Source organism: Heptranchias perlo, chromosome 23, assembly GCF_035084215.1.
Source record: "Heptranchias perlo isolate sHepPer1 chromosome 23, sHepPer1.hap1, whole genome shotgun sequence".
NCBI lineage: Eukaryota > Metazoa > Chordata > Chondrichthyes > Hexanchiformes > Hexanchidae > Heptranchias > Heptranchias perlo.
The window spans coordinates 4,639,438-4,667,412 of NC_090347.1; the positions used below are offsets into that span (position 1 = coordinate 4,639,438).

Below are 27,975 nucleotides of genomic sequence, written 5' to 3' on the forward strand. Positions count from 1 at the left end.
CTGACCGCTCCGCTAAGGGAAATAGGTCCTTCCTATCCACTCTATCTAGGCCCCTCATAATTTTGTACACCTCAATCAAATCACCCCTCGGCCTCCTCTGTTCCAAGGAAAACAACCCCAGCCTATCCAATCTGTCATCATAGCTAAAATTCTCCAGTCCTGGCAACATCCTCGTAAACCTCCTCTGCACTCTCTCTAGTGCAATGTTGCTCGGTGTCAAACTTTGTTTGATTAACGCTCCTGTGCAGCGCCTTGGGACATTTCACTGCGTTAAAGGCGCTATATAAATGCAAGTTGTTGTTGAACTAGATTTTAAACCCTGCTCACACTTTGCAATCAAACTGCCTCCGTGCAAAAATCCCACCGACGTCGCCAACTGAGTTCGTCTAACCGGGCCCGGACCAGTGATTGAACTCCTCGTCAGTGTAGCTCAGAACCACACCGGCTGGATAAAAGAAAAGGGCTTTAATAAATGACGTGTTACGTCGAACCAGCCTCAGATCAGCTCCCGATTTCCTGTTTTTCTGACAAGAGAATAAGTTCCAGGTCCAACAGTCGCAGAATAAAAGCAGAGACGGAACAACGAGACCACAAGAAAATAGCTCGCAAGCTGACCTGAATTTCAAGTTGTTTTATGTAAACACACATCTTCCATCCAGCTGTTTGCAATCGCCGCATGCTTTGGCTCACATTGCCCTGACTCACAGTCAACACATGTGCCAGAAAAAACAACTAGCTCTTTCGTAAGAGCATCGAAACCCGATCTTTGTTCCCCCTTTTCTCCCAGTGTTTGTACGTTTGCTTTTGGTTTTTTTTGGTTCTGATCTGGGTGAGTGACTTCAGCCTTGGCTGATATCGATCGCTCGACCAACATCACTACAGCAGATTATCTGGTCGCTATCACTTTGCTGTTAGTGGGAGCTTGCTGTGCACACATTAGAGCAAAACCTGACACACGCAGGCGGCCGGTCTATGCTCTGTGCGGGGTGGGGGGGGGGGGGAGGGAATTTAAACTTTTAGCGGGCGGCTCATTTGCTAAGTAGTAAGTGCACGTAGAAACCAGGAGGACCCCAGGTCTGCCCTGTCTGCTCTCAGCCAGGGTAATGGTATAGGTCTCAGCCCCCAAGGTTAGGGATGGGGAAGAATAAGTCAGCCAGTGGGCGATGGGGGCGGGCTGTGAAGCACCCCACAGTTGAATAACTCGCTGGTAGGCGCTGTCTGGGCTCACTCTTGAAGAACGGGCAGTTGGTACCGGATGGTGACCGCGGAACCGCACTCCAGTGGGAGTCCCGACGTCTTAAGGAGGGGAGAAAATTGGGAAGGGTTGGAGTACATTGGGAAGGTTGGACATCATTGGGAATAATTGGAGAACAATGGGAAGGATTGGAGAACATTGGGAAGGATTGGATAACAATGGGAAGAGTTGGAGAACAATGGGAAGGATTGGAGAACAATGGGAAGAGTTGGAGAACATTGGGAAGGATTGGAGAACAATGGGAAGAGTTGGAGAACATTGGGAAGGATTGGAGAACATTGGGAAGGATTGGAGAACAATGGGAAGAGTTGGAGAACATTGGGAAGGATTGGAGAACAATGGGAAGAGTTGGAGAACATTGGGAAGGATTGGAGAACAATGGGAAGAGTTGGAGAACATTGGGAAGGATTGGAGAACATTGGGAAGGATTGGAGAACAATGGGAAGAGTTGGAGAACATTGGGAAGGATTGGAGAACATTGGTAAGGATTGGAGAACAATGGGAAGAGTTGGAGAACATTGGGAAGGATTGGAGAAAAGCCTAGAAGGAAACCGAACTAAATTCTAGACATGGGTTTCAGAGTCAAACCCTTTCAGGACTCTGGGAGTCGTGGACTTGCTGTTTTCCTCGGACGGTTACCTGCGAGAACTCCGGCGAGGTAGACGAAGCTGATGCGGAGAGCTCCATGCACCATCTCCAGCGGAACGCCGACCAGGAGCTGCAGAGCCACATTGAAGCCCAGGTGCTCGACCCTGAAACAGAAAACTCGCACAGTCACGGTTAGACGCACCCTTCGCGAAAAGCCTCACCTCCCAGTGGGGTAATCACTACTTTTTCTGGATGATTCGACAATATACAATCGTAGAGTACGCCAGTGTGAGTAAAACACGTCACTCACTATTTTTGAACCTATTTTACTCTAAGACTTACGGTGTACAGAGGCTACGCTATAGGGGTAATTTTAAGAAATGGTGGTCCCGGAGCAGAGCCTTGTCCCTGGGAGGGTGTAGCAGGAGTTCAGACGAGAACTTTAATTCCCCAATGTGCACCCCCTCACAGATGGTAAATTACGGAGGGGACAATCTTGATCCCTGCTTCCAGCGGGCACGGCTCTCCTGAAGGCTATTTGACTGTGGGGGGGCAGGATCACAGTCGATGCTGATCCTGCCTTACCTCCTCCTCGCTTGCCATCAGCGATGGGAATCCAGGCTGAGCTTCCCCCTTTCCGAGCCCAGAGACGCTGAATCCGACAGTAGTCTCCTCGCCCACCCGCCCTGAGAGGAGATCCGCCAACTCAGCGCAGATCAAAGACCTTGGCGGTCTTCACGGCTCAGTATCGCACGGAGCGCGAGGGACTGATGGAGCAGTCACTGTGGGTCACACAGTCACTATGGCGACGGAGCGGAGGAGGAAATTCAGCGCCTACATGTTCTATAGGGGTCGCAGGTCAAACTGTATCATTATTAATCTAAATAGCGGCTGAGACAGGTTTAAACTGTACGGAGTGAATATCAAAACCAACATCCCAGAGGCAAACAATGCCGATAAAAACATTTAACTTATTTACAACTTTTTTAAGTATTGGAGTATTGTGTCCAATTCTGAGCAAAACACATTAAGAAGGATGTCAAGGCCTTGGAGATGGTGCAGAGGAGATTTACTAGAATGGTACCAGGGATGAGGGACTTCAGTTATGTGGAGAGACTGGAGAAGCTGGGATTGTTCTCCTTAGAACAGAGATATTTAAGGGGAGATTTGATAGAGTAAATAAGGAGAAACTGTTTCCAGTGGCAGGAGGGTCGGTAACCAGAGGACACAGATTTAAGGTAATTGGCGAAAGAACCAGAGGAGATGAGGAGAATTTTTTTTACACAGTGAGTTGTTATGATCTGGAATGTGCTGCCTGAAAGGGCGGTGGAAGCAGATTCAAAAGTAACTTTCAAAAGGGAATTGGATAAATACTTGAAAAGGAGAAAATTGCAGGGCTATGGGGAGAGAGCAGGGGAGAGGGGCTAATTGGATAGTTTAAAGAGCCGACACAGGCAGGACGGGCCGAGTGCTGTATCATTCTATGATTCTATAACTATCATTCCAACTGTCGGCTCCGATCCCAGGACTGACGGCAAATGTCGTCGTTGGTGCAGCTGCGCAAGGTGACTGGGAATAGGAGATCCCAACGACGAGGTTATACGAGACAGTCTGTAGCAGGGACTCACCCGACGTGCATGAAGACGTAGCTGAGGTAGCGCCAGGCTTGGCTGCGAAACTGCGGCTGGTAGATCAGGGGGTTCTTCAAATAGGAGGGGTGTGTGACCTGCAGCACCCACTTGTCCAGGAGCAGCCCATAATAGATGAAGATGGCGATCTGTTGGATACACGTTCAGATCATGTATGTTACACGGCTGTACCTGCGCACCCTCCACCCTATCAACTCCGAGCCTCCACTTAGAAAGAAAGAACTAACATTTATATCGAGCTTTTCACGACCTCTGAATGTCCCAAAGCGCCTTACAGCCAATGAAATAATATTGACGTGTAGTCACTGTGGGTCAAAGAGGTAGGTTGTAAGCAGCATCTTAAAGGAGGAGAGAGAGGTGGAGAGGTTTAGGGAGGGAATTCCAGAGCTTAGGGCCCAGGCAGCTGAAGGCACGGCCGCCAATGGTGGAGCGATTAAAATCGGGGCCGCGCAAGAGGCCAGAATTGGAAGAACGCAGAGATCTCGGAGGGTTGTAGGGCTGGAGGAGGTTACAGAGATAGGGAGGGGGGAGGCCACGGAGGGATTTGAAAACAAGGACGAGAATTTTAAAATCGAGACGTTGCCGGACCGGGAGCGAATGTAGGTCAGCGAGCGCAGGGGGTGATGGGTGAAGGGGGCTTGGTGCGAGTTAGGATACGGGCAGCAGGGTTTTGGACGAGCTGATGGTTACAGAGGGTGGAAGATGGGAGGCCGGCCAGGAGAGCATTGGAATCGTCCAGTCTGGAGGTAACATCGGAATGGGTGAGGGTTTCAGCAGCAGATGGGCTGAGGCAGGGGCGGAGTCGGGCGACGTTACGGAGGCGGAAGCGGGAGGCCTCGGTGATGGAGCGGAGATGGGGAGGAGGGCCACCAATGGCTCCCGGAGCACAATCGCTACTCACCTCCAGAATGGTGACTGTGATCATGAACCAGGGCGGAGGGCAGCACGTGTAGCTGTCGTAGAACCACTTGCGGTCCAGCTCCCGGGGCAGGGTCTCGTAGGCGATGTGGCGGATGAAGCGCTGGGTCAGGGTGAGGCCGGATTCCTCGAGGAGCGAGGTCGGGCGGAGACTCCGGTTCCCCAGCTGGATCGCTCGGCGGAAACTGTTGGACCGTTTGTTGCTCATCTGGTAAAAAAAAAACACACGACACACGGGGTGATTGAGCTTTCAGGCCGTCCGCCCGGCGCATCCGAGAAACGTCCGGCCTCAACCTCCCGCCCCGCTGCCGTGGCAACGTTCCCCTTGGGCTTACCGTTGGGCAGCGGGAGCAGCCTCGCTGAGTCAGGCAGCCGGCCTGTTTAAAACGCTGATCGAGGTCCCATGCAGGACTCCGATAGCCATTTTCACAATGAAAATGAAAGACTTGCATTCATATAGCGCCTTTCACAACCTCAGGATGTCCCAAAGCGCTTTACAGCCAATAAAGTATTTTTTTGAAGTGTAGTCACCGTTGTGATGTAGCAGCCAATTAGCGCACAGCAAGATCCCACAAACAGCGCCGTTGGTTGAGGGATAAATATTGGCCCAGGACACTGGGGAGAACTCCCCTGTTCTTCTTCAAATAGTGTCACGGGATTTCTTACGTCCGATCTGAGGAGGCGGACACGGCCTCAGTTTAACGACTCATCCGAAAGATAATGCAGCACTCCCTCAGTACTGGCACCAGGAGTGTCCGCCTGGATTATGTGCTCGAGTCTCTGGAGTGGGTCTCGGAACCATGGCGTTCACTAGACTCAGGGGTGAGAGTGCGGCCACCGAGCCACGGCCAGTCAAACTTTCAAAGAACCAATCCTCATCGCTGAGAAAAAAAAACGCACCCCCAGTAGTCCGAGGGCTTTCATCTGCACGTCAATGAAAGGTATTTGCAATACTTCCATCAACCTCGGCCAATTCGCATAATATTCACTGCAGCCTTTGGCTGGAGTCCGATTTACAGTATTAATTGCTTCACCCAGCTGTGAAATGAGACTGTAATGTTCAGGACCGTTCCTGGAGCTCCACATAGTCCAATCGTCGAGCAGCTGATCACAGTTTTCATTACTCTGTTATATATTTCCAGGTCATTGACTGGAAACTGGGGAACAGATTTCTGCTGCACTGAATTTCCCACCACGGGCAGTTCGAGAATTTGAATTCAGTTCACAAAAGCTGGTTTACCAGTGAAAGTGACCATGAAACTGTCGGATTGTCGTAAAAACCCAACTGGTTCACCGGTGTCCCCTTTAGAGAAGGACGGAAACCCGCCGTCCTTACCTGGGCTGGGCCTAGACGTTGACTCCAGTCCCCACGCCAACATGGCTGACTTTTAATTGTCCTCGCAAGCCCCTCAGTTGTTTGAAACGGAGAAAGGCCCACCACCACCCTCAGTACTGGCACTGGGAGTGGCCGCCTGGATTACGGAGTGGGACTTAAACACACGACCTTCTGACTCAGAGGCGAGAGCGCTGCCCACTGACCCCCAGCTGGACACCATCAACCGCTCGTGATTTGTTTTCCTGCGTGTGGTTTAGGAAGACAGGAACAGGAGGAGGCCGTCCAGCCCCTCGAGCCGTTTCCGCCATTCATTGAGATCCTGGCTGATCTGTGATCTAACTCCATTCGCCCGCCTTAGCCCCATATCCCTTAATACCTTTGGTTGACAAAAAAAATCTATCAATCTCAGATTTAAAATTGACAATTGAGCTAGCATCAACTGCCGTTTGCAGAAGAGAGTTCCAAACTTCTGTGTATAGAACTTCAATCCTGAAAGTCTTGGCTCTAATTTTTAGGCTATATCCCCAGTCCTGGACTCCCCAACCAGCGGAAATAGTTTCTCTCTATCTACCTTATCAATTCCCCTTAATATCTGGAAAACTTTGATTATTTTTACAGACCTGCTCCTTGTGCTCAGACTGAGAGGCCGGGGTGGTGGGAGGGATCCTCTGCCAAAGACCCCTCCCTGGTTCTCATATCTACACCACAAACCTACATCATCACCTGAAAACGACCAATGGTGGGATACAGTGAGCTGGCTCCATTGCTCAGGGGGTTTGACCTCCGCCCCCCCCACCCAACCAGCAGCGAACGGGTAAAGATATAAGATAAAGATGGCACGGGGTCACCTGGAACGCCAAAGGCCGCAGATTTCATCCCCCACAGGCGCTCGGTTCCCGGTCTCAGGGAGGGTCTGGGCTGCGGGCGGTCCTCAAGGAACCGGCTGGAAAGTGGTGACCGAGCGGCAATGACCGAGGACTGGGAGTGGGTTGCCTGGCTGGGCCCCTCTCGGCCGCGGTCAGTGCCCAGAATAGGGAGAAAAATAAACACCAGAACAAAAGTCCGTTCGGGTAAAGATACTCCCACACCAGGCGCAGCTCCCGATACCTCAGGAGGCCTCGGAGCTGTGATTAGAGTCAGGGATTCATCGCACGACCGCCGCCCCTCACGGTCTGAGATGCTCCTTCATCATTTCTGAAGAGTTGTCAGTGGCCTCATTCACTCAGCAGCCGGTTATAGGCGCAAAAGTATAAATTGCTCACTTCCTGCTCCACGTCCGGCTCAGCGGGGAAAGCTATTAGCGTTTTACACACTTTCCCTTGGCCCCCACCCAGCGAAGTTTCCCTGAAGTCAGCTGTGAGGTGGAGTCTAATCGATATCACCCAGTCAGGACTCTCGATTCCAGGCTCTGGCACTTTCAGGCTCCCAGTGGTTTAAAATGAGCTTGTCTCTTAAGATCTGAAACGTGTCATGGAATTGATCCATCAGCAGGGAGTGGCTCTGCTGAATAAAATAATCCAGAGTTTATTAACTTCCTCTTACAAAAAAAAAAATCAGTGTATCCCACGTCCCTCAGTTACATTGTGGTTTATATATAGAATAACAGATACCCGGGAGTAAGTTACAGGCTGGAATCTAATCGAGGGGTTCAGGGGGTTTATATATAGAATAACAGATACCCGGGAGTGAGTTACAGGCTGGAATCTAATCGAGGGGTTCGGGGGGGGGGGTTTATATATAGAATAACAGATACCCGGGAGTGAGTTACAGGCTGGGATCTAATCGAGGGGTTCGGGGGGGTTTATATATAGAATAACAGATACCCGGGAGTGAGTTACAGGCTGGAATCTAATCGAGGGGTTCGGGGGGGGTTTATATATAGAATAACAGATCACCGGGAGTGAGTTACAGGCTGGAATCTAATCGAGGGGTTCGGGGGGGTTTATATATAGAATAACAGATACCCGGGAGTGAGTTACAGGCTGGGATCTAATCGAGGGGTTCGGGGGGGGTTTATATATAGAATAACAGATATCCGGGAGTGATTTACAGGCTGGAATCTAATCGAGGTTGTTCGGGTGGTTTATATATAGAATAACAGATACCTGGGAGTGATTTACAGGCTGGAATCTAATCGAGGTTGTTCGGGTGGTTTATATATAGAATAACAGATATCCGGGAGTGATTTACAGACTGGAATCTAATTGAGGGGTTCGGGGGGGTTTATATATAGAATAACAGATACCCGGGAGTGATTTACAGGCTGGGATCTAATCGAGGGGTTCGGGGGGTTTATATATAGAATAACAGATACCCGGGAGTGAGTTACAGGCTGGAATCTAATCGAGGGGTTGGGGGAGTTTGGTGAGGTTGATATATAGAATGATAGACCCGTGGGGGGAGGGAATGATGAGCTATTTATTTTATGATGTTTCGCCCCCGCTCCTGTTGCTAGGATACAGTTCCACAGGTACCCTCTGGTACCCTATCTAATTGGGCCTAATTAGCGATTGTCAACCAGCTGCTCGATAAGACGGTGGGGGCGGGGGGGAGTGTGGGGGCAGTGCAGCTCAGTCCAATCCTGTGCCCACCTGTACCCCAGACACTCACACTGGCGAGCTCCCTGACTGACCCGCCCTAAACCTGGGGCGTAGAAGCTAACTGTAGAAGCCCAGGGCTGCGGCTGGGATCAGTGAGCCCAAGACAGGCCGAGATCGTACACAGCACCTCCCCACAGCTCCTTATCGTTCAACACCAGCTGTCTATTTTCACCGTTTCGTTCCCAGTTATTTGGGTTCCTCTCCCCCAGTCCCATTCAGCCGGATGCCAGTGGGGTAAAATCTCAGGGTACGAGGGGCCAGCCAGCGACAGCATTCCCTGAATTAATTCCCTATCCCGGGAAACGCAGTTCCTGACGGTCGGTGTTATAATTGCTGCCTCGATTTACGCTGAGCCTGTTGGTTCACTGGGTGTCTCAGGTCTAAGGCCCAGCCCCCTTTGGCAATAATTCGGGTCAGCTTGACTCTCTTCAGGCTGTTATCTGGACGTGGCTTAAAATGTAACATTAGGTCAATCAGGAGCACAGACTGTGCCCTCTCACTGCCCCCCAACGCTAAACCCCCCACCCCCCCGACTGGATCTAAAGGGACATGGGCGTTGTGCCACCGATTCACGTGACTGCTGCGGTCTGCGATCGGCCCTCAGGTACGGTTGAGGATTCGTTACTAGCGGAGCAAGAGAGGCTTGGAGTCTCCTCACTCACAAAGGGCCTGCCTGACAAATCCAACCCTGTCATTGGTTTGTAACATACAGCAAGACGATTGGCTCCTGACCACGTCTGCGTCTTGGCGTGGGTTTAATCCAACGGCGGGGTCGGAAGTGGGATGTCCCGTTCTTTGACTCCCAGTGCGGCCCGGAGTTGATTTGAAACCCGCGGAGTTAGGCCTGTTCCCCGCACGAACCACGGAAAAACCAAGATGGCGGCAACAACCAGGGGGCCGTCACCTGCTGTTCGGTTTTAAAATAAATTATTGATGTTGTTTTGATATTCACCACCTTTTGGAGAGGGTGCAGCGGGGGATTTACCAGAATGGTACCAGGGATGAGGGTCTTCAGCTACGTGGAGAGACTGGAGAAGTCGGGGTTGTTCTCCTTAGAGCAGAGAAGGTTAAGGGGAGATTAGATAGAATTGTTCAAAATCATGAAGGGTTTTGGTAGAGTAAATAAGGAGAAACTGTTTCCAGTGGCGGAAGGGTTTGTAACACAGAGGACACAGATTTGAGATAATTGGCAAAAGAGCCAGAGGGGAGGTGAGGAGACATTTTTTTACGCAGCGAGTTGTTATGATCTGAAATGCGCTGCCTGAAAGGGAGATTCAATAGTAACTTTCAAAAGGGAATTGGATAAATACTTGAAGGGGAGAAAATTTGCAGGTCTATGGGGAAAGAGCAGGGGGAGTGGGACCGGTTGGATAACTCTTTCAACAAGCCGGCACAGGCTGGAGGCCGGCAGGAGGAAATTCCGTCCTGAGGTCGTGATAAGGTGCCTCAGCCCTAACCCCAGGAGAGCACCCCTTACTGTACCAACGGCATTTGCCCACTTCTCACACCAGCAATTCTGGCCTATCTGAGTGCAATTCCCGAATTTGTGCTAAGTTAAGAACCGGATGGAGTTGCCCAAATGTTTTGTGCAGCACCTTTACATCCAGTAGATACGGTGGGGGGGGGACTTCAACCTGTCAGCCTAGGCCGGATTTCAACCCGGGTCCCAAGGGTTAAAGGTCAGTGTTTGAACCCATGGCAACTGCTAATCTCCAAACTCTTCCAGGTGAGGTTCTGTCACTTCAGATTTTATTAGTGAGTTCATTTTCTAAGAATTTCCTCCTATGAGGAAGTGTTTTGTATGATTGCCAATATTTGAAGAACAATTGGACACTTTCTCTTATCTCTCGATGCACTGCTCGTACCTGATACATTGTCGAGTTCTCCCTGAGAGCCTTTTTGGCTGAGATCAGGAACATACAGTTCCAGATAAGGAGAAAAATATACAGGAGAGATTAACCCCCTCACCAGGGACTAGGAGGACAGGGAGCTGGAGAGCGGCGGATTGGGGGGCAGGGGACTGGGGGGCAGGGGACTGGGGAGCAGGGGATTGGGGGACGGGGACTGGAGGGTAGTGGACTGGGGTGGGGGCAGGGAACAGGAGATTGGAGGAAGGGGACTGGGAGCAGGAGACTGGGTGGCAGGGGGCAGAGGACTGGGGGGCATGGGACTGGGGGACACAGAACTGGGGGTCAAGGACTGTAGGACAGGGAACTGGGGGACAGGGGACTGGGGGCAGAGGACTGAGGGATAGAGGATTGGGGGACAGGGGACTGGGGTCAGGGACTGCGGGTCAGGGGATTGGGGGCAGAGGACTGAGGGATAGGGGATTGGGGGACAGGGGACTGGGGTCAGGGACTGCGGGTCAGGGGGTTGGGGGCAGAGGACAGAGGGATAGGGGATTGGGGGACAGGAGACTGGGGGATAGGGGATTGAGGGACAGGGGACTGGGGGGCAGGGGACTGGGGGGCAGGGGCTGGGGGGCAAGGGATTGGGGGACAGGGGCTGGGGGGCAGGGGACTGGGGGGCAGGGTACTGGGGCAGGGGAATGGGGGCAAGGGACTGGGAGGCAGGGGAACAGTGTACTGAGGCATAGGGGACTGGGGGACTGGGGTGAAGGGGAGTGGGGGGCAGGGAACATAGGACTGGAAGTCGAGAGACAATGAACTCTGAGTGAGTCTTGACACTAAGTCCTGCCCTCTGGATGTCCAAGTCTTTGACGTTACAAGACAGAAACAGGCCATTCGGCCCAACCAGTCCGTTCTGGCATTTACTCTCCATGCGAGCAAATAGTTCTAATTAAATTTGCCCACCCTGTCCCCATGTGCCTTCAACCACTTTTCCTTTTTCCATCTATTCCAATCTAATCTTGACTGTTGTTATAGTTTCTTCCTCAACCAATAGCCCAGGAAGTGAATTCCACGGCCTCACAACTGTCTGTGTAAAATGTGCCTCCTGCCCCCCCTCTGTTCGATATTTCATACATTTAATCTTTGGCCCCTCATTCTAGCTCCCTCACCTACTGGAAGCAGGAGGCTTCTGTCTACCTTGTCCCATCCTTTGATAATTTTAAACACTTCTATCGTGTCTGTCTCCCACTCCCCTTGTTAGAAATTCGTGGGTTCAAGCCCAGTCCAGAGACTCGAATTAAGTTGACATTTCAGTGCAGAACTGAGGGAGTGCGACAACAACTTGCATTTATATAGCGCCTTTAACATAGTAAAACGTCCCAAGGCACTTCACAAGAGCGATTATCAAAGAAAATTTGACACCAAGCCACGCACGGAGATATTAGGACAGGTGGCCAAAAGCTTGGTCAAAGAGGTGGGTTTTAAAGAGCGTCTTAAAGGAGGAGAGAGAGAGGCGGAGAGGTTTAGGGAGGGAATTCCAGAGCTTAGGGCCCTGGCAGCTGAAGGCACGGCCGCCAACGGTGGAGCGATTAAAATCGGGGCACCGTCTTTTGGATGAGACGTTAATCCGAGGCCCTGTCTGCCTGCTCAGGTGGATGTAAAAGATCCCTTGGTCATTATTTAAAGATGAGCAGGGGAGTTCCCCTGGTATCCTGGGCCAATCTTCATCTCTCAACCAACATCACTAATGTGTAATTCACTGGTTGTGAAGCACTTTGGGATGCCCTGAGAATGTGAAAAGGTTTCTATAAACGCAAGTTCTTTCTTTAACTCTTTTCATCCTTAGTTACTGAATTTTATATATAAACATCGCGAGACTGTAGAGGCTTTAATCTGCAGGCTGTTCCAAGAACCCGGTCTAAATCTCCCTGAAAATTCATCTCTTTCCATTAAGAAATTCTGCTGCTCCGTCTCACTCACCAGGTTTACAAAGTCCTGGTAGCAGATCTTTCCGTCAGAGTTGCTGTCTGCCAAAGCCAGGAGGACCTCCAGCTTGTGTGGGTCAAGTTCCGAGCCATGGGCTTGCAGAAGGTTCCGGAACTTTTCAGTGCTGATGTAACCCGTGTTCGCAGGATCGAACTATCAGAAAGAGGAAGGGGACAGGCATGAACACCTGGAGTGAAGCACAAAGACATGACAGAGCTTCCAAAACCCTGAGCACAAAACCAACCAATCTCAGCTCCCTCTGAATACAGTGCAATACAATACCATACAATACAATACCATGCAATACAATACAATACCATACAATACAATACCATACAATACAATACAATACAATACCATACAATACAATACCATACAATACAATACCATACAATACAATACCATACAATACAATACCATACAATACAATACAATACCATACAATACAATACCATACAATACAATACCATACAATACAATACAATACCATACAATACAATACCATACAATACAATACCATACAATACAATACCATACAATACAATACCATACAATACAATACCATACAATACAATACCATGCAATACAATACAATACCATACAATACAATACCATACAATACAATACCATACAATACAATACAATACCATACAATACAATACCATACAATACAATACCATACAATACAATACAATACCATACAATACAATACCATACAATACAATACAATACAATACAATACCATACAATATAATACCATACAATACAATACCACAGTAGATACATTATAGATTGACTTTAGCATTGAAGTAAATAGTGGGCCAGAGTGGTCAGTATGGGGTATGATGAGGACTGGGAATGGTCAGTACAGGGAATGGTCAGTAATGGGAATGGTCACTATTGGTAATGGTCAGTATTGGCTATGGTAAGGATCAGGAATGGTCATAACAGGGAATGGTCAGTAATGGGAATGGTCAATAATGGGAATGGTCAGTAATGGGAATGGTCAGTAACGACTATGATAAGAATCGGGAATGATCAATTATGGGAATGGTAAGGTGGGCCAACGAAGGTTCACTAGAATTCCTGAGAGATTGAGTAGAATGGGCCTATACTCTCTGGAGTTTAGAAGAATGAGAGGTGATCACATTGAAACATATAAGATTCTGAGGAGGCTTGACAGGGTAGATGCTGAGAGGTTGTTCCCCCTGGCTGGAGAGTCTAGAACTAGGGGGCACAGTCTCAGGATAAGGGACCGGCCATTTAAGACTGAGAAAAAGAGGAATTTCTTCACTCAGATGGTTGTGAATCTTTGGAATTCTCTACCCCAGAGGGCTGTGGATGCTGAGTCATTCACTATGTTCAAGGCTATTGATAGATTTTTGGACTGTATGGGAATCAAGGGATATGGGGATTGGGCGGGAAAGTAGAGTTGAGGTCGAAGATCAGCCATGATCTGATTGAATGGTGGAGCAGGCTCGAGGGGCCGATTGGCCTACTCCTGCTCCTATTTCTTACGTTCTTATGATCGGGAATGCTCCGTACTTGGACAAGTCATTACTGAGAATAGTAGGGACCAGTGTCTGCGGTACTAGGAATGGTAAGGGCCGGGAACTAAGAGTAGTGGGAATAATAAGATCTGAGAGAGGTAGATTTATGCAGGTATCGATTCTCAACACACGGTTCATGTAAGAAACATCAGGACATGACTTAGTCCCTAAATGGTTCATTGTGCGGCAGAGGTTTGGTACCAGCAGGACGTGATTAAATGGTTATAAAACCCCAGTGAAAGTCCGAGGTTTCAGCAGAGAGGCTGACATCGGTCAGGTTAAATTCAAGTGTTACAATTTTTAATTTTTTGATAATTGAGAAAAGTACAAAGCACTGTCAGACTTTGCTGGATGTTGCTGCGAACTGGTGGACTGTACCATGTGAGGTTAGGGCCGTTCCATAGTGCAGATCTCCCCATTAGTCACCGTACAGAGTTCAACACATGTTGCCTTCACTCTTCGAGCCATCAGGAGAAGCTGTACTGTTCCACATGGTGTCAGCCATGGCTCAGTGGTAGTGCTCTCACTCTCTGAGTCATGAAGGTTGTGAGTTCAAATCCCACTCCAAAGACTTGAGCACATAATCCAGGCCGATACTCTCAGTGCAGAACCGAGGGAGTGCTACATTGTCGGAGGTGCCGTCTTTCAGATGCGATGTTAAACCGAGGCCACACCTGCCCTCTCTCAGGTGGACGTAAATGATCCTGTGGCCGCTATTTTGAAGAAGAGCAGGGGAGTTCTCCCCGGTGTCCTGGGGCCAATATTTATCACCTCAACCAACAACTAAAATCAGATTATCTGGTCATTATCACATTGCTGTTTGTGGGATCTTGCTGTGCGCAAATTGGCTGCCGCGTTGCCTACATTACAGCAGTGACTACGCTTCAAAAATACTTCATTGGCTGTAAAGCGCTTTGGGAGGTCCTGAGGTTGTGAAAGGCGCTATATAAATGCAAGTTCTTTCTTTCTACTATTAGTGAGTGGTGAGGAGCCGTACTTTGGAGGAGGGATCACATCGTACCTCGGAGTGATACCTCCTGGCCTCCGGCCCGGCGCTGCCCTGCCCAGGGGAGGTGGGAAAAACCCCGAATCGCAGCGACTCTCGGTCTCTCTGCTGTAAGAGCCACGGTTCCAGAACAACATCTGAGAGCAGGTCAGATGTCAAAATACTTTAAGAAAGGTGGGAGGGTTTGGTGGGGGAGGAGGGGAGGGGAGGGGAGGAGAGGGGAGGGAGGGGTAACATGACAATGGCATCAGGTAACGCAGTGTGATGGGGGCTGTGCCCATTGAGGTGGGGGGAGGAGGGTCAATTGAATATGTCAAGACTGAGAGTGATCGATTTTTGTTGGGTGAGAGTATGGAAGGAATATGGAACCAAGGCGGGAAGATGGAGGCGCAGACCGGCCATGATCTAATTGAATGGCAGAACAGTCTCGAGGGGCTGAATGGCCTCCTCCTGCTCCTATGTTCCCTCAAAGACTGGTCCCCGAGGGATGGGGTGAGGCAGGGGGAGTCTGTGAGCAGCAGTGTCCCGCGATTGGCTCAGCGGGGGCGGGGGATTGAGGAGAAAAAGCTAGGTGGGAATAAAAATGAGGATGGCCCACGTACGGTTAAAGTAACTCCATCCCCCCGATTACTGCCCGAGCCGTCACAAAGACAGGCCAGACGTTTCTCACACAGTCATTCACACAATTAGACACAGCAGCTCCGTGAATGTTTCACACTGGGGTCGGGGGAGCGGGGGTGGGGGGGGGCTCACAGCTTCTCCCTGAAATCCCCACGGCCCCCCCCCCCCCCACCACCCTCCCCACTTTCTCCCAGCTGAATGGACCCTGTGCATCGATATGAACCAAGGGGGAGGGGGATTCGAGGCCGGCGTCCCACTGTGGGCCTGGCTCTGACTGAATCTTTAAGCAGGAGGCTGAGCTCAGCGTTATGAATAATTCAGAGGGTGGGGAAAGTGCTGAGATTCCTGCCGGCTGGATAATTCGAGCCCTTCCCCGCGAACAGAAAGCCCAGCACTCTGCGAGCGAGTCCCTGTCTGTGACCCATCTTCTTCCTGACTCTGCTCTTTCTCCAGACTGTGCCCTCTGATCTTATAATATTTAACGGATCTTCCAGTTGAGTAATGATTTCCCCCCAACACTTGCACGGGAGTTTAATTTGTTTCCTGAGGTATTTGCGTTTTTTATTCCTCTTTTTCCCCAGCTTGCTCTCCTGGTGACACTGACTCTCTCCCTGGGCTGTGGTTCTCCCAGTGCAGGACACCCAGCTGTGGTTCAGTGAGCAGCTCTCTCGTCTCTGACTCATGAAGCTCTGTGAGTATCAAGTCCCACTCCAGAGACTCAAGCACAGAATCCAGGCTGACAGTCCCGGCGCAGTACTGAGGGAGTGCTGCACTGTTGGCGCTGCCTTTTGGATGAGACGTTAAACCGAGGCCCCGTCTGCCCTCTCAGGTGGACGTAGAAGATCCCGAGGCCCTATTTTGAAGAAGAGCAGGGGGAGTTCTCTCCGGTGTCCTGACCGATATTCATCCCTCAACCAACATCACTAAAAACAGATTATCTGGTCAGTTATCACAATGCTGTTTGTGGGATCTTGCTGTGCGCAAATTGGCCGCTGCGTTTCCTACATTACAACAGTGCCCACTCTTCATTGGCTGTGAAGCGCTTTGGGAGATCCTGAGGTCGTGAAAGGCGTTGTATAAAGGCAAATCTTTCTTTTTTTTCCACCCTAGTACCACCCAAGGTGAGATCAGCACAGCCCCGAGGACTGAACCTCCTCGGTCAGCTACTCACCGCATCCTCTCCCTGAGCCACTGGTGGTGGGAAACTCCTTTCAGACGGTAAATTACTGCAAACGTCTCCAGGCCGTTCATTTTCACCATTGTTCGCAAACGCCGTGTTCCCCACGTGATTCACATCATCACGGGCTGCGTTTGACCAACAAATGAGGAAAGAGATCTTCGCCATTAAACATTAGGGAGATTATAAAAGGGATCTCGAGACACCGGAGTCGGGGCAAAAGAGATTGACGAGGACGATACCAGAACTGAGAGGTTATAACTATCAGGAAAGGCTGAGCAGGCTGGGGCTCTTTTCTCTAGAAGAGAGAAGACTGAGGGATGACCTGATAGAGGACTTTAAGACCATGAAAGGGTTTGGTAGGGTTGACGTAGAGAAGATGTTTCCATTTGAGCAGAACGAGGGGGGTCATACATATAAGATAGTCATTAATTTACCCAGAGAGTGGTGAGAATGTGGAACTCGCTAGCACAAGGAGTGGTTGAGGGGAATAGAACAGATGCATTTAAGGGGGAGCTCGATAAACACATGAGGGAGGAAGGGATAGAAGGAGATGTTACAACAATAACAACTTGCATTTATATAGCGCCTTTAACGTATTGAGACGTCCCGAGGCGCTTCACAGGAGCGATCATCAGACAAAATCTGACACCGAGCCACATAAGGAGATATTAGGACAGGTAACTGGGTGAGATGAAGTGGGGAGGGAGGAGGCTCGTGTGGAGCATAAACACCGGCATGGACATGTTGGGCCGAATGGCCTGTTTCTGTGCTGTACATTCTATGTAATTCTATTTAATTGCCAGCCCTTTAACAGCCCAGCTGGTTTCCTGATAAGATTAAGCTCTTGGGGCAGATTGCGAACAGACTCCAGCGACATGTCAAGTGAGCTGCAGAAACGGCACCTGTCACCCCCACCCCCCCCGACCATGTGCTGACATTATTTTTTGCCAAAACGTCCTGCCCCGTCCCTTTGATGTCTGATGAACGCACAACGCAACTGAATCCCTGATTCAGCGCGACTGGCAGCTCCTCCATTCACCGCAAGCTTCTCCCCGTGCGCGAGACCTCAAATCCTCCCTGCGTTTGTTCAACTGATAAAGCTGGGAGATTTGGTGAAAGAAGAGTCACTGTCAGTCCTTTCAGTTACAGTTGGGTGGGTCGGAGATCCAGAGAGAGAGAGAGAGAGGTGGGGGGGTGCTAGGGCTGGTTAAATCACCCTGTGAGTTCTCTCAAACAGAGTTCAGCCACTCAAAGGTAGCTGATCCCCTTTCTCTCTCGGATTTACTTTTCATTCGCTTCCTTCAAGGTCAGTGTGAAAGGGCAGGGGCTCTCGAGATGCAACAAAGCCGGGAGTGTTTGTAAGGTTTATGGAGGGCTGTGCAGACACTGCGTGTGACAGAAGGGGGGCTTACGGCAGCTGTGCTTGGGTCTAAAGGAAGGCCGCAGTCTGGAGCCCATCCATCATCCTGCCCCGATTTTTACCAGTGAGTTTCGGTAACCTTAGTTAATAACTAATCACGCGAGTGAAGAGGGATCACATCGATGGCTCTCAGGGGGTTTTAGGCCGGAGGCTGAGGAGAGCTAAACCCCGGGGCCTGAACCCTCACAAACAACAGTAGCATAAATAAAACTGTGCTATAATGTCCACTCTGCGACACCCTCCTTCACCAGCCATTCGGCAGCAGCTGCAATTCACGGGGCTGGGAGGAGGTAGGAGGGATCTCCAGTCTGTGCCTATTGTATTCTGGCACAGGATGGGTCTCCCGTCGACTGGGGTGAAGTGTCTGCCGAGGCTTTTGTTTTTCTCTTCACGGGAGCACAAGGCGATGATGTAAATCACGTGGAGACGCAACGTGTCGTCACTCGCACCATGACGATGGAAACGATCCAACTTTACGCCCCCACAAATGGTGAAAGCCGATTGAACTCTTGTTTCTTCAACACACCAATCCTTCACACTCTCACAATCTCTTTTTTCCCCCATTATGCGGAGTGCTTCGGGACGTTTTTTCTACATTAAAGGTGGGCGCCTGTTGTCGCGTGTCAGCCTTGGCTCAGTGGGTGGCACACCAGCAACTCCGAGTCAGAGGGTCGTGGGCTCCAGTCCCCACTCCAGAGACTTGAGCACAAAACCCAGGCCGACACTCCCAGTGTGGCACTGAGGGAGTGCTGCACTGTCGCAGGTGCCGACTTTCGGACGAGACGTTAAACCGAGGCCCTGTCTGCCCTCTCAGGTGGAGGTAAAAGATCCCATGGCGAAGAAAAGCAGGGAGGGGGTTCACCCCGGTGTCCTGGCCAATATTTATCCCTCAACCAACGTCACTGAGAACAGATTATCTGGTCATTATCTCATTGCTGTTTGTGGGATCTTGCTGTGCAAAAATTGGCTCCTGCGTTTCCTACATTACAACAGTGACCACACTTCAAAAGTACTTCATTGACTGTAAAGCGCTTTGGGACGTCCTGAGGATGTGAAAGGCGCTATATAAATGCAAGTCTGCTCTTTCTTGTTGCTGCACCTCGAGCAGCACAGTCACCGACACCAGCCTGGACCTGCAGTGTCAGCCTCCCGAGGAGCCCAGACATAACTCACGTCCCCAGGTGCCTCTGCAGACCGCAGCAGCCGTCTGGCCGTGGATCCGTCTGGCCGTGGATCCGTCTCCGCCCCGTCTGGCCGTGGATCCGTCTCCGCCCCGCCTGGCCGTGGATCCGTCTCCGCCCCGCCTGGCCGTGGATCCGTCTCCGCCCCGTCTGGCCGTGGATCCGTCTCCGCCCCGTCTGGCCGTGGATGGGCCGCACATTCAGCCTCCTGTAGAGGCCAACAGTGCCATTGCCCATTGGGTGTCCCAGTCTGGCCTTGGATGACATTTGCCTCCCTGGCTGACTTCAGAGCGTAAACTACAACAGGGGGAGGGCCAAATAAATGGGCCCAGACCCTGGGTGAGAACCACACCAATCTCAGAGCCTACACCAGCCAGGCCTCAAATCAAGCAACTGTCAATCCAACAACTTTCATTTAACGTAGTAAAACGTCCCAAGGAGCTTCACAGGAGCGATTATCAGACAAAATTTGACACCGAGCCACACAAGGAGATATTAGGACAGGTGACCAAAAGCTTGGTCAAAGAGATAGGTTTTAAAGAGTGTCTTAAAGGAGGAGAGAGAGGCGGAGAGGTTTAGGGAGGGAATTCCAGAGCTTAGGGCCCGGGGCAGCTGAAGGCACGGCCGCCAATGGTGGAGCGATTAAAATCGGGGCTGAGCAAGAGGCCAGAATTGGAGGAGCGTAGAGATCTCGGAGGGTTGTAGGGCTGGAGGAGGTTACAGAGATAGGGAGGGGCGAGGGCCATGGAGAGAATTTTACAATCGAGGTGATGCTGGACCGGGAGCCAATGTAGTTCAGGGGGCACAGGGGGTGATGGGTGAACGGGGGTGATGTGGTGCGAGTTAGGATACGGGCAGGAGAGCTTTGAGCTCACGTTCATGGAGGGTGAAAGGTGGGCGGCCGGCCAGAAGAGTATTGGAATTGTTACCAGGCAGAAACTGACACCGAGCCCAGGAAGGAGATATTAGAACAGGTGACTGGATCTGAATTTTTTTTGGGGGTTATTCAATGGAAAGGGAGAATCCAGTTCCTCCGGTTAGCAGATGTTTGAGGATTTGCTGTCTTTTGGTGAACTATTCAAATGTTAATCAGTCTCTGCCGCCAGTTATCTGCGTGTCCAAATCCTGGGCCTTTGACACTGGCAGTAAAAAGCCTGGGGCCTCCCGAGGGCTCTTTAATCTGACGCACTCCGTCATAAAAACCACGGCAACCTGTCGGGTTACAGCTGTGGCATCGCCGCGGGTAACAGGGAGGGAGGGGAGGGTAGGGGAGGGGGTCACTGAATTGGCTGGATCATCATTCAGCACCAGCCGACGGTAATGAATTGTTTGTTCAAAAACCGTGAGATCCCAGGCTGAGGAAATGCACTCGGCTCAGACCAGGCAGTGAACGGAGGGGTCACCAACTCTGCCCTGGAGTCTCCAACAATTAAAGATTAAATCTCCCCGGACACCGCAGTGAGCAACACACGGGAGGAGAATAAATCACAGGGGCGTTTAAAAAAATGCTGTGTTTTTTAAATAATCTTTGAACACTTCCGTTTATCAATTACAAAAAATATTGGAGACGGGTAAAAAAGGCAGGGGAGCAGCAGCCAATGACAGGACCCCGATTGCCAATGAACATTTGTGATCTGATGTGGTTTGAAAGGCTGGATCCAGAGTCTCGGACCCTCACTCCTTCCCCAAAGTGTGCGACCACCCGAAGCTAAACCCACTCCCCCCTCCACCGAACCCCTCGATTAGATCCCAGCCTGTAACTCACTCCCGGGTATCTGTTATTCTATATATAAACCCCCCCGAACCCCCCGATTAGATTCCAGCCTGTAACTCACTCCCGGGTATCTGTTATTCTATATGTAAACCCCCCGAACCCCTCGATTAGATTCCAGCCTCTAACTCACTCCCGGGTATCTGTTATTCTATATATAAACCCCCCGAACCCCTCGATTAGATCCCAGCCTGTAACTCACTCCCGGGTATCTGTTATTCTATATATAAACCCCCCGAACCCCTCGATTAGATCCCAGCCTGTAACTCACTCCCGGGTATCTGTTATTCTATATATAAACCCCCCGAACCCCCCCGATTAGATCCCAGCCTGTAACTCACTCCCAGGTATCTGTTATTCTATATATAGACCCCCCGAACCCCTCGATTAGATCCCAGCCTGTAACTCACTCCCAGGTATCTGTTATTCTATATATAAACCCCCCGAACCCCTCGATTAGATTCCAGCCTGTAACTCACTCCCGGGTATCTGTTATTCTATATATAAACCCCCCGAACCCCTCGATTAGATCCCAGCCTGTAACTCACTCCCAGGTATCTGTTATTCTATATATAGACCCCCCGAACCCCTCGATTAGATTCCAGCCTGTAACTCACTCCCGGGTATCTGTTATTCTATATATAAACCCCCCGAACCCCTCGATTAGATCCCAGCCTGTAACTCACTCCCGGGTATCTGTTATTCTATATATAAACCCCCGAACCCCTCGATTAGATCCCAGCCTGTAACTCACTCCCAGGTATCTGTTATTCTATATATAAACCCCCGAACCCCTCGATTAGATCCCAGCCTGTAACTCACTCCCAGGTATCTGTTATTCTATATATAAACCCCCCAAACCCCTCGATTAGATCCCAGCCTGTAACTCACTCCCAGGTATCTGTTATTCTATATATAAACCCCCCCGAACCCCTCGATTAGATCCCAGCCTGTAACTCACTCCCAGGTATCTGTTATTCTATATATAAACCCCCCGAACCCCTCGATTAGATCCCAGCCTGTAACTCACTCCCGGGTATCTGTTATTCTATATATAAACCCCCCGAACCCCCCCGATTAGATCCCAGCCTGTAACTCACTCCCAGGTATCTGTTATTCTATATATAGACCCCCCGAACCCCTCGATTAGATCCCAGCCTGTAACTCACTCCCAGGTATCTGTTATTCTATATATAAACCCCCCGAACCCCTCGATTAGATTCCAGCCTGTAACTCACTCCCGGGTATCTGTTATTCTATATATAAACCCCCCGAACCCCTCGATTAGATCCCAGCCTGTAACTCACTCCCAGGTATCTGTTATTCTATATATAGACCCCCCGAACCCCTCGATTAGATTCCAGCCTGTAACTCACTCCCGGGTATCTGTTATTCTATATATAAACCCCCCGAACCCCTCGATTAGATCCCAGCCTGTAACTCACTCCCGGGTATCTGTTATTCTATATATAAACCCCCGAACCCCTCGATTAGATCCCAGCCTGTAACTCACTCCCAGGTATCTGTTATTCTATATATAAACCCCCGAACCCCTCGATTAGATTCCAGTCTGTAACTCACTCCCAGGTATCTGTTATTCTATATATAAACCCCCCGAACCCCTCGATTAGATTCCAGCCTGTAACTCACTCCCAGGTATCTGTTATTCTATATATAAACCCCCGAACCCCTCGATTAGATTCCAGCCTGTAACTCACTCCCGGGTATCTGTTATTCTATATATAAACCCCCCGAACCCCTCGATTAGATCCCAGCCTGTAACTCACTCCCAGGTATCTGTTATTCTATATATAAACCCCCGAACCCCTCGATTAGATCCCAGCCTGTAACTCACTCCCAGGTATCTGTTATTCTATATATAAACCCCCCGAACCCCTCGATTAGATCCCAGCCTGTAACTCACTCCCAGGTATCTGTTATTCTATATATAAACCCCCGAACCCCTCGATTAGATCCCAGCCTGTAACTCACTCCCAGGTATCTGTTATTCTATATATAAACCCCCGAACCCCTCGATTAGATTCCAGTCTGTAACTCACTCCCAGGTATCTGTTATTCTATATATAAACCCCCCGAACCCCTCGATTAGATTCCAGCCTGTAACTCACTCCCAGGTATCTGTTATTCTATATATAAACCCCCGAACCCCTCGATTAGATTCCAGCCTGTAACTCACTCCCGGGTATCTGTTATTCTATATATAAACCCCCCGAACCCCTCGATTAGATCCCAGCCTGTAACTCACTCCCAGGTATCTGTTATTCTATATATAAACCCCCGAACCCCTCGATTAGATCCCAGCCTGTAACTCACTCCCGGGTATCTGTTATTCTATATATAAACCCCCCGAACCCCTCGATTAGATCCCAGCCTGTAACTCACTCCCAGGTATCTGTTATTCTATATATAAACCCCCCGAACCCCTCGATTAGATCCCAGCCTGTAACTCACTCCCGGGTATCTGTTATTCTATATATAAACCCCCCCGAACCCCTCGATTAGATTCCAGCCTGTAACTCACTCCCAGGTATCTGTTATTCTATATATAAACCCCCCGAACCCCTCGATTAGATCCCAGCCTGTAACTCACTCCCGGGTATCTGTTATTCTATATATAAACCCCCCCGAACCCCTCGATTAGATCCCAGCCTGTAACTCACTCCCAGGTATCTGTTATTCTATATATAAACCCCCCGAACCCCTCGATTAGATCCCAGCCTGTAACTCACTCCCGGGTATCTGTTATTCTATATATAAACCCCCCCGAACCCCTCGATTAGATCCCAGCCTGTAACTCACTCCCAGGTATCTGTTATTCTATATATAAACCCCCCGAACCCCTCGATTAGATTCCAGCCTGTAACTCACTCCCGGGTATCTGTTATTCTATATATAAACCCCCGAACCCCTCGATTAGATTCCAGTCTGTAACTCACTCCCGGGTATCTGTTATTCTATATATAAACCCCCGAACCCCTCGATTAGATTCCAGCCTGTAACTCACTCCCGGGTATCTGTTATTCTATATATAAACCCCCCCGAACCCCTCGATTAGATCCCAGCCTGTAACTCACTCCCAGGTATCTGTTATTCTATATATAAACCCCCCGAACCCCTCGATTAGATTCCAGCCTGTAACTCACTCCCGGGTATCTGTTATTCTATATATAAACCCCCGAACCCCTCGATTAGATCCCAGCCTGTAACTCACTCCCGGGTATCTGTTATTCTATATATAGACCCCCCGAACCCCTCGATTAGATCCCAGCCTGTAACTCACTCCCAGGTATCTGTTATTCTATATATAAACCCCCCGAACCCCTCGATTAGATTCCAGCCTGTAACTCACTCCCGGGTATCTGTTATTCTATATATAAACCCCCGAACCCCTCGATTAGATCCCAGCCTGTAACTCACTCCCAGGTATCTGTTATTCTATATATAAACCCCCCGAACCCCTCGATTAGATTCCAGTCTGTAACTCACTCCTGGGTATCTGTTATTCTATATATAAACCCCCCGAACCCCTCGATTAGATCCCAGCCTGTAACTCACTCCCAGGTATCTGTTATTCTATATATAGACCCCCGAACCCCTCGATTAGATCCCAGCCTGTAACTCACTCCCAGGTATCTGTTATTCTATATATAGACCCCCGAACCCCTCGATTAGATCCCAGCCTGTAACTCACTCCCGGGTATCTGTTATTCTATATATAAACCCCCCGAACCCCTCGATTAGATCCCAGCCTGTAGCTCAGTCCCAGGTATCTGTTATTCTATATATAAACCACCCGAACCCCTCGATTAGATCCCAGCCTGTAACTCACTCCCGGGTATCTGTTATTCTATATATAAACCCCCGAACCCCTCGATTAGATCCCAGCCTGTAGCTCAGTCCCAGGTATCTGTTATTCTATATATAAACCACCCGAACCCCTCGATTAGATCCCAGCCTGTAACTCACTCCCGGGTATCTGTTATTCTATATATAAACCCCCCGAACCCCTCGATTAGATCCCAGTCTGTAACTCACTCCCGGGTATCTGTTATTCTATATATAAACCCCCCGAACCCCTCGATTAGATTCCAGCCTGTAACTCACTCCCGGGTATCTGTTATTCTATATATAAACCACCCAACTCCTTTGTATGGATGGGGGGGCATGGATGCATGGGTGGGCATAGGTTGGCACGGGGTCGTGAGTCATGGGGGTTGGGATCGGGGGTTGGGAGTCGGGGGTCTGCGATCGAGGGGAGGGGGTCTGCGATCAGGGAGAGAGGGTCTGCGATCGGGCGGAGGGGGTTCTGCGATTGGGGGTCAGGGGTCCGCGATCAGGCATCCGCGATCATTGGGGAGGGTCGGTGCAGGTAGGCTTGTTAGGCCTGAGAGAAACACTCCTGCTCCTCCGGGCCCACAACCTGTGCCTTTCTGGGGACCTACCTGTTAGTCTCGGGCCTTCTCGCCCTCTTTCATGAGGCGTAAAACAGAAGTCCCGCGAATCCCGGCCTCCCGGTGTTGAAATCGGGAAATCCAGAAAAATGGAGGCCTCCTTGAAAGCTTTTAAGGCCCGACCTGCCTCCTGGGAGCGGGTTCGTCGCCCACCCCTCTTCCCGCCCCGGTGAAAACAGGAAATGGGCGGGTTGTGGGCGGGTCTGAAATGGTGGCAATTTTCAATGCCCCCCTGCCCCCAACCCACCCGTTTTTCACAGTTAAAATTGAACCGATAGTTGAGATACTGGATGGGCTAAAAATTGATAAAGAAGAGGTACTAGAAAGGCTGGCTGTACTTAAAGTAGATAAATCACCCGGTCCGGCTGGAATGCATCCTAGGTTGCTGAGGGAAGTAAGGGTGGAAATTGCGGAGGTACTGGCCATAATCTTCCAAACATCCATAGATACGGGGGTGGTGCCAGAGGACTGGAGAATTGCAAATGTTACACCCTTGTTCAAAAAAGGGTGTAAGGATAAACCCAGAAACTATCAGCCAGTCAGTTTAACCTCAGCGGTGGGGGAACTTTTAGAAATGATAATCCGGGACAGAATTAACAGTCGCTTGGACGAGTGTGGATTGATTAGGGAAAGCCAGCACGGATTTGTTAAAGGCAAGTCGTGTTTAACTAACCTGATAAAGTTTTTTGATGCGATAACAGAGAGGGTAGATTAGGGCAATGCAGTTGATGGGGTGTATATGGACTTTCAAAAGACATTTGATGAAGTGCCGCATAATAGGCTTGTCATCAAGACTGCGGCCCATGGAATAAAGGGGACAGAGCAACGTGGATACAGAATTGGCTAAGTAACAGGAAACAGAGAGTAGTGGTGAACGGTTGTTTTTCAGACTGGAGGGAGGTGTACAGTGGTGTTCCCCACGGGTTGGTGCTGGGACCTCTGCTTTTCTTGATATATATTAGTGACTTGGACTTGGTGTACAGAGCACAATTTCAAAATTTGCAGATGACACAAAACTTGGAAGGGTAGTAAACAGTGAGGAGGATAGTGATAGACTTCAAGAAGATATAGACAGGCTGGTGGCATGGGTGGACACGTGGCATATGAAATTTAACGCAGAAAAATGAGAAGTGATACATTTCGGTGGGAAGAACGAGGAGAGGCAATATAAACTAGAGGGCACAATTCTAAAAGGGGCACAGGAACAGAGAGATCTGGGGATATATGTGCACAAATCATTGAAGGTGGCAGGGCAGGTTGAGAAAGTGTTTAAAAAAGCATACGGGATCCTGGGCTTTATAAATAGAGGTATAGAGTACAAAAGTAAGGAAGTCATGTTGAACCTTTATAAAACACTGGTTCGACCACAACTGGAGTATTGTGTCCAGTTCTGGACACCGCACTTTAGGAAAGATGTGAAGGCCTTAGAGAGGATGCAGAGGAGATTTACTAGAATGATCCCAGGGATGAGGGAGTTTAGTTACATGGATAGACTGGAGAAGCTGGGATTGTTCTCCTTGGAACAGAGACGGTTGCGAGGAGATTTGATAGAGGTATTTAAAATCATGAAGGGTCTAGACAGAGCAGATGGAGAGAAACTGTTCCCATTGGCGGAAGGGTCAAGAACCAGAGGACACAGATTTAAGGTGATTGGCAAAAGAGCAAAAGGTGACATGAGGAGAAACTTTTTTACACAGCGAGTGGTTATGATCTGGAATGCACTGCCTGAGGAGGTGATGGAGGCAGATTCAATCATGGCCTTCAAAAGGAAACTGGATAAGTACTTGAAAAGAAAAAATTTGCAGGGCTACGGGGATAGGGCGGGGGAGTGGGACTAGCTGGATTGCTCTTGCACAGACCCAGCACGGACTCGATGGGCCGAATGGCCTCCTTCCGTGCTGTAACCTTTCGATGATTCTCAATTAGATTCCAGCCTGTAACTCACTCCCGGGTATCTGTTATTCTATATATAAACCCCCCGAACCCCTCGATTAGATTCCAGCCTGTAACTCACTCCCGGGTATCTGTTATTCTATATATAAACCACCCGAACCCCTCGATTAGATTCCAGCCTGTAACTCACTCCCGGGTATGTTATTCTATATATAAACCCCCCGAACCCCTCGATTAGATTCCAGCCTGTAACTCACTCCCGGGTATCTGTTATTCTGTATATAAACCCCCCGAACCCCTCGATTAGATTCCAGCCTGTAACTCACTCCCGGGTATCTGTTATTCTATATATAAACCCCCCGAACCCCTCGATTAGATTCCAGCCTGTAACTCACTCCCGGGTATCTATTATTCTATATATAAACCCCCCGAACCCCTCGATTAGATTCCAGCCTGTAACTCACACCCTGGTCATGTTTTTTACATCGAGTTACATCGAAACTACAGCACAGAAACAGGCCATTCATAGGAACATATGTACAGGAGTAGGCCATTTAGCCCTCGAGCCTGTTCCGCCATTCAATGAGATCATGGCTGATCTGTGACCTAACTCCATATACCCACCTTAGCCCCATATCCCTTAATACCTTTGGTTAACAAAAATCTATCAATCTCAGATTTAAAATTAACAACTGAGTT

General features: G+C 49.7%; 1 protein-coding gene across 4 annotated transcripts in view; it reads right to left on the reverse strand.

The window, feature by feature from the left end:
- The window catches only part of rhbdl3 (rhomboid, veinlet-like 3 (Drosophila)), a 69,591-nt gene that overhangs the window by 6,618 nt on the left and 34,998 nt on the right, over positions 1-27,975 (reverse strand). For 2 of the 4 annotated variants that reach the window (XM_068003861.1, XM_068003862.1), the window contains exons 4-7: positions 12,177-12,335; positions 4,394-4,618; positions 3,472-3,620; positions 1,895-2,007 (exon numbers count right to left, since the gene is read on the reverse strand). In XM_068003861.1, coding sequence (XP_067859962.1) covers positions 1,895-2,007; positions 3,472-3,620; positions 4,394-4,618; positions 12,177-12,335 — 646 coding nt within the window. Of the gene's footprint in view, positions 1-1,894; positions 2,008-3,471; positions 3,621-4,393; positions 4,619-6,853; positions 6,989-7,008; positions 7,078-12,176; positions 12,336-27,975 lie in introns of those variants that run through there. The other 2 variants (XM_068003864.1, XM_068003863.1) reach the window with 2 other exon arrangements.